Here is a 7,418-nt window from a genome sequence, read left to right as displayed (position 1 = left end):
AACTGATTTCTGGAAATCCATACTGTCAAGTTGCAACTATGGTAACTTTTCAGTGTAACTTAAAAAAAAGCACTCTGTAGTATTTGGTGATCTTGTCAACTCTGAAACCTGTGGCTCTTATTTGATTCTATAGAGAAAATGGGGATTAGCTAAAAGGGTGCTATTTCATTCTTTAATTTGTGAGATTTCTTGATGCGAATTTTCTGATGCACAGCATGGTTTTATCCTTTTAAAAGTTTGGAGAAAAATAGTCAGGTAAATGAAATTATAGCTCAAAGATTGTTGACAGTTTCCAAAACCCTGAAGACCTGCTCCTGGATCTCTTCTGAGCAAGAAGTAATAAATTAAATATCCGCTTTCAGAAGCATATATAAATTCAATAAGTAAAATATATGTTCCTGAATCTTCTCAAGTGGTTATCAATAGAGCCTCAAGTCTTTTATGTCAAAACTAGTGGTAATTATGATAATGAAGTAGTTCTCCTTAAAACCCAAGTGTCTTAGGCAATCATGTATTCTGGGCTTAAATCTTTTTAATCATGTCTCTGCAGACTTTTGAAAGCCTGTATTGTTCCCAGCTTTTTCTTTACTGCACCTTTTCCAAAACGCTTCTGGAAACTACATTTGTTTGCTTGCCTTTTCTGCAGGGATCAGCAGAAACGAGTGTTTGACACTGTCAAGGTTGCTAATGTCACTCAAGGCCGCTCCTCTTCCTTTCCTGCCCCACTGCCAATCCCTGGATCTAATCGGTCAAGTGTTGTTATGACAGCAAAGCCTTTCCTGTCTGGCATGCACCACTTGGGGAGCCACACACAGATGACCCAGAGGAGCATCTCTGAGAGTTTCAAGTAGGAAACACAGCCTCTTAATCTTCTTTCTAAACTGACTGATTCAAACTAAACCCAGGCTGGACCTCGGCCCTGGAAGACAGAAATAGTTAATTTAATGGTCCTAATATCTCTTGTTATGTGATATTTCTGACAGAGGCTCTCGTATTCCTGGCCAGCCTGGAACCCCTGGAGACAATGACTTGGTCACAGCTCTGCACAGGCTCTCCCTCCGTCGTCAGAACTACCTGAGTGAGAAGCAGTTCTTTGAGGAGGAATGGGAGCGAAAAATGCATCTGCTGGCTGAGCACAAAGAAGGGGCTAGTGGCTGCAGCACACCAACAGGAAGCTGTTTTTCCCCCAGTACAAACTCAGAATTCACTGATCTGACTACCAGCTCTAGTAATCTCCGTGTCCTTCTGCCAGAAAAATTGCAAATTGTCAAACCCATTGAAGGTAAGAGGATGATCATCCTTCTTTCATTAGTGGAAAAGGATTTTACATTAACGTGCCAAGCAAATGTTGGTGTGTGGATAGCTGAGTTGACGTGCACTAAGAGGTAGTAGCAGCATTTGGTAGGCTGTGTGCCAGCTGTATCACTTACCACTTGTCTTGCTGATACAGTGGTGAGTGTTGGATTTTTTCCTGGCATGGCCATCCGCGTGCAGCACGTGTATCACAGCGTTTGCACTGGCTGGGTGGAGCTGTCTTGATCATGAATTCTTGTAACTCAATACAGTGGCAGGTACTGGCTCTGTGACTCTCTTCTCTTTTGTCACACCAGGATCTCAGACCCTTTTCCACTGGCAGCAGCTTGCTCGACCCAACCTAGGCACCATTCTTGACCCAAGACCAGGTGTTGTTACAAAAGGTTTTACCCCTCTGTCTGATGATGCTGTGCACCACATCTCTGACTTGGAGGAGGATGATGAGGAAGGAGGTGAAGGAAATATAACAGTTCAAGTGCAACAGTCCTTCCCAGAGGAAAAGAAAAGTACAGTGGCAAAGCCAGTGGCAGGGATTTTCCTGCCACCTATTACTTCAGCAGCAGTATCACTCGCTGGTAAGGAGTGTGTTATGGTTAGTGTTTTTTTATTTGTTTGTTTGTTTTCCCAGTGTCTTTTTCTGAGTGGAAAGTATTTGACTTTGTGACAATTCTTCACTTAGAGAGAAAACAATTAGCAGTGATGAGAATTACACCTCCAGTTTTGCTTTACGAGTCCTTAGCTGTCTTTATTTTTACCTTTGATGGATGTAAATTCTCCATGTTGCAGCTTCAAATCCAGGAAAGTGTCTGTCTTCCACAAATTCCACGTTTACCTTTACAACCTGTAGGATCCTTCACCCATCTGATGTCACCCACATTACTCTCAGGTACGATGACTGCTAACATCCTAAATGTTGCTGCATAGGATTAAACAGCTGCTCTCTGATTTCTAATGAATGGACCAGTTCTAAAAAATAGCAAGGCAGCTAGGTCAACACACAGGATGTTACTCATACAAGTAATTGTAATTACAAAGGGGGAACTTGAAATTCTCTAAAAAGTTATAACAGGCTCGGATAAATTGAAAGCAGTAAATATGTACTCTTAAATAGCAAATTCCTTGTATCAGATAGCTGTTGTAAAGAAATAGTAATTCATAATACTTTTTTCCCACCCATTCTCTAATAATTTTTTAGAAACAAAGTTATTACTGGACATCCATGTTGGTATTTTATCTCATGCAGTATACATGGCCACAGGAGGTAAATTGATTGGTACTTAGACCAAAACATCTCTGTCACCCTAGTATCTTCTAAATATTTTGCAGAACAGTAATTCTGAGTATACTAAAGCTGGAACTGTCACAGCTAGTAGCAATAGCTTACTTTTTTTCAAGCCTTCTGTATACTTACTAAAAGGCAAATACAGTGCAGAGCAGGTATAAAAATGTCTAATGTGTACATTTTCTCTTTAATTTCTATTTGATTTCAGCTCTGCGGGTGCCCCGTTTTCACTTGGAAGTACTGGCAGCAGTATTGGAAACCCAGTAGTGAGCACTCCAGCCGTGTCTTGCAGGCCTAGCATTGGGGAATTTCTCACTAACAGAAGAGATTCAACGACAACCTTCAGCAGCACAAGCAGTCTGGCTAAACTTCTGCAAGAACGAGGCATCTCTGCCAAGGTTTATGATAGCCCCATATTAGAAAAACTGCCTTTGCTACAGCCCCCTCAAACTCTCCCTATTCCTTCTACTCCACCTAATTCTCCTTCACACTCACCTTGTTCTTCCCCTCCACCTTTTGAGCCTGGAGTACATCACTCAGAAAATTTCCTGGCTTCTCGACCAGCAGAAACATTCTTGCAAGAAATGTATGGCCTGAAGTCTTCTCGTAGCTCTGCAGACACAGGCCAGCTGAAGATGAACCTCGTGGACAGGCTGAAGAGGCTGGGTTTTGCTAGGGTGATGAAGGTCCCCGAGACACAGGACCATGGGAAACATCAGGGGCCAGAGGTTTGCTTGCCAAAGCAGGAGACTGCTGTGTTTTTTCATGCAGGTAGCAATTTAATGGCAGGACTGAGAAAGAATCAGTCTTCCAGCCTTGACCGGAGCATTGGGAGCTCCAGTTTGCACACAGTCATAAAAAGTTAATGTTGTAAAGGAGGACTGGCTGGTCTGAAAAATTGCAGGCTTCAAGCAGAGTAAACAACACTTGAGGCATAAATGTCCAATACAGGCATTGTTAGTTGTGTTACAGAAGAGTTGGAGAAGGCACGTGCATGTTAATGGTGTGGGAGAGAGAAGTGTTGGGAGCACGGACAAAAAGAACATTGTCTGGGTTTGAGGAAGGAGGCTTTTGTGGAAAATAAGAAAGAAGAAACCAAAGCTTAGTTTTGAGACCCCCTTAATAATTTGTCTTAACTTAAACAAAAATAAAATATCATGCTAGACAGTCTCAGTATTTCAGCCTTTAAAAATCTGCATGTAGAACTGCCTTGCAGGTGCTGTTCTATTTTTTTCACCATACGACCAGGTTGTTTTACTAGTTGTTAGCAGTTACACTCTATCATTTGAATGCAATGCCAAAATAACAGTCAAAAGACCAGCATGATTAGTCCCAAGTTCCTCCCTGTAGCAAATATGAAAACTTGGATTTTTGTCTTGTAATTTCTGTTGCAGAAACTGACCTCTTTCAAACTCAAATGCCCACACTGAGTTCTAGAGATAACGTTTAATTGTACATAACAAAACAATACTTCTGTTTGCAAACACAGAAACTACTCATCAGAATTTGTATTTTGAAAGAGGGCAATTGTGCAAGTGAGGTATTAACAGTGGTTAGATTTTTTTCTGGAGCTTCTGCAGAGGAAGGTGCAATTAGTAGGAATTAAGAATCAGGAAAGTATGTATTAGGGTGAAAACTGCAAGCTAAGAAATAGGTATTCTTGTGCATTAAAAAAATATCTCGAGCACATTTCATTGTTGCAAAAGGAATTAAAATGAAGGTGCTTGAGGAAAGGTTTCTTTTTATTTGACATAAGTGGAGAGCATTTGCTTCAAGACAAGTGTCAGAAATTCAGTAAGCTGATTCTTCTCTTTACAGGTGACTTTCTGTATATCTGAGAATCTCATGCCTTTCATTCACTTATTTCTGCATTTAGGCAGAGCTTTGTTTAAAACATTTCATGAAGAGCAAAATTTACCAGTCTATATTCAGAAAGGCAGTGTTCTTTGTAGTATTCTAATGAGAAGAAATCATTTTGTGGAGAGTGGTACTGAACCTGATTCTGAACAAAGCTGGGGTGGTCTTCCTGAATTGAAAGAGAAGTCTGTTTTAGAAATCTGATTTCTGAGTGGAAGTCAGAAAAAAATTACTGCCCATGCAGCTTTTTGGATTCCTTCCTGTCCAAGGTTTTTGGCCATAACTGAATAATCTACAATAGATTTATACTGTAATTTAAGAAAAAAACGTTTGCCAAAAATTCCTCAGAGGAATGGGTCTTCACTAGTGACCTGAACGGAAACAGGTTCTTAATCTTTTAATTTTTCACTGAACCTATCAACATTTTAAAACATTTTCAGGTTTATTTTCCATGCAATTAGATAAAACTGTCAGTTTACCTTGCTTGGTGCAGAGTACGTGGGACATGGCTGGTGTCTGTCTTAAGGCACATCCACCATAATCAGCATCCTTGTTGCTGCAGGGTTGAGTGGAAGGGGACAACAGAGGAAAGCAGCTTAGCCTGGTTTGCGGGAAACTTGTAATGTGGCCTTTGTGTTCTTACATGTCTATAGATCTCTTTGTTATAAGGTGTTTGGGGTTGAGTTTTTTTGGGGGGTGTGTGTGTTTGGGTTTTTGTTTTTTTTGTTTTCTTTTTGTTTGGTTGTTTTTTTGTAAAAGGAAAAGGAGTAACCACTTCAGACTTGCACAGGGACTTGTCTGTCAGCAGCGCACAGAAATATTCAGGAACTTCTGGAGTGGCTTTTTACTCTCTAAGCAAAATCCTACACTTATAAAAGGTGAATTTTATTTAAAATACTATATACGGGTTAATTTTTAAATGAAAAATATTTAATTTCTTCCTTAAGTCTATGTTTGTACATAGTTAGCTGTGCATGGGATATTGCCTAACTATATAAGGTAAGAAGGAATGGAGTGGGGGAAGTTAATTTTGCTCTCCAGTGAACTAGGATGGGTGCCTTCTGTATAGTTGTAACTTCTTGGGAAACAGCAGGAATGAGTTAACAAAAAATTATGTGTGAGAAGACTGTACTATGTCAAAATTATGTCCATTTTATATGTGTTTATTCTAGGGATACATGTAAGTTACAGAGATAATTTTTTTTACAAGGTATTTCATTAGATAGCTCCAGCCATTGGATCATTCTGTGTGTCACCAGCAGAAGCAGAAAATCTACTAAATCAGAATTCCTTTGGCGGATTGGGTTTCAGTTAAAATCTAAAAGCACATTAATTAAATGCATGTTTCTTTTTTATATGCTTCCACATTCTATAGTCCAACAATATAAACTAGCTCAGTTCAAGCAATACCATGCATATGTTGAGAGAGTTGTTTGTTTCTGCAGGACATTGTATCACCAGATACTTTGCACAAGGCAATAAGAAAATGGAAGAATCTATAAATGATTGTGTCTGTGTTCTTCCAGTTGGTTGATGCAGTGGTGCAGCATTGCTGAGACTGTCGTGCATTTATACTCCCGGATGGTTATGCACATTTTCTATATATGTGCCTAGCTCGCAGTCACTGGGAAAATGGTACTTATCGCAGGTTTTCTGGTTTTGTGCCAAAACTTGGAAGTGAAACTTCTTTTGAATAAGTAATGTGTTTCGAAGAACATATAAGAAAAAGTTGCCATCATTTTAGCAACTGATTTTCCTTCTTTTGCCTCCCGTAGGAGAGGAGACAAACTTGGATGATTGAGAGGTGGGAGTCTGTGTGAGACCTTTAGGTCCTACACGAGTGTGATTTGGTTGAGTGGAGGCTGGAAGGAGTGGACAGTGGCATTTCAGAAAGGTTCTGCTACCTTGCAGGACTGAGACAAAAACAGATGCTAGGAAGAAAGGCATTATTCATGCTGGTGAAGTTTCAAGACATAGAAGGAAATTAGTGTACTATTTATCCCTATGCAGAGTGGCTTAAACCAAGCACAAATATTTAGCTTTCTAGTTCCACTGTTTTCAGTAGGCTCAGTGATGTCTGTATGCTAGAAATACCTGTGGTCTAAGTTAAGTCTGCTGGAGCTAAAGAGCAGCAGGAAGGGGAGTGTTGGTTTTGGGCTTGTTTGGCTGTTAGATGAGGGGATCATGCACTGTTTGAACAGTCTGGGGCCTTCATGGTATCTTCTTAGGTCTGCTTTTTACACTCGTTTTTGTTCTTAGTGGAATGTAAATATGATAATAAACGTGTAACGTCATTTTTCAGTATATCGGCCATCTTGTGTTGTTTGTTCCAGATGTCTTCTATTCTACAGGGTTCTATCATAAAATCTTAAATTAGGCCTTTTTTTTCCTAAAATGTAGTGATTCTTCTCCTGTCCTCACGGTAAGCGAGTTGCTGTAGATGCGGATAAGCTGAATGTCCGTACCGACGGCGCTGTGCCTGGCAGTTCCCGTCGTGCTGCCCGCTCAACCGGGGCACCGGCCCCGCCCCCGCCGCTCGGGTTCTGCGCAGGCGCAGCAGCTACCCGCCGAACCGGGATATCCGGGGAACTGCGGCCCTGGGAGCCCCACATGCGCAGAGCGCTTTACGAGGCCGGGATTCGTCAGTTCCGGGCAGCGGGGGTCGCGGTGGTTCCGTGGTCATGGCGCAGAGCGGTTCCCTCTCTCTCCCGAAAGGAATCCGCCTCTTCCCTTTCTGCACCCGTTCCGGAGCCGTGCAAGGTCCCCGAATGTCCCCGGCTCCCCTTACGGCGGGAGGAAGGAGGGCGCGTATGTTGTGGTCAGGGTCCGGCTGGCTGGGCGGCCGGAAACGGGGACGGAGTAGGAAGGGTAGGGTGCATTATGAAATGCACTGGATGTTATCACAAAAGAAATGCTGTGTAATATTTTCTATTTTTCTTACAATTGCTTCTTTGGCAGATGATTT

The 7,418-nt window shown here is 41.5% G+C and overlaps 1 protein-coding gene across 2 annotated transcripts in view; it reads left to right on the top strand.

Annotated features, from left to right (window-relative positions):
• Positions 1–6,757, top strand: part of TRAK2 (trafficking kinesin protein 2) — a 29,368-nt gene extending 22,611 nt beyond the window's left edge. For both annotated transcript variants that reach the window (XM_030453982.1, XM_030453981.1), the window contains 5 exons: positions 647–847; positions 984–1,282; positions 1,611–1,889; positions 2,101–2,200; positions 2,805–6,757. In XM_030453982.1, the coding sequence (XP_030309842.1) occupies positions 647–847; positions 984–1,282; positions 1,611–1,889; positions 2,101–2,200; positions 2,805–3,462 (1,537 nt within the window). In that variant the 3' untranslated portion in view covers positions 3,463–6,757. The remainder of the gene's footprint in view (positions 1–646; positions 848–983; positions 1,283–1,610; positions 1,890–2,100; positions 2,201–2,804) is intronic.
• Positions 6,758–7,418: the final 661 nt, after the last annotated feature.

Source organism: Calypte anna, chromosome 7 (genome assembly GCF_003957555.1).
Source record: "Calypte anna isolate BGI_N300 chromosome 7, bCalAnn1_v1.p, whole genome shotgun sequence".
Classification (NCBI taxonomy): Eukaryota; Metazoa; Chordata; class Aves; order Apodiformes; family Trochilidae; genus Calypte; species Calypte anna.
This window is presented reverse-complemented; position numbering and strand designations above follow the sequence as displayed.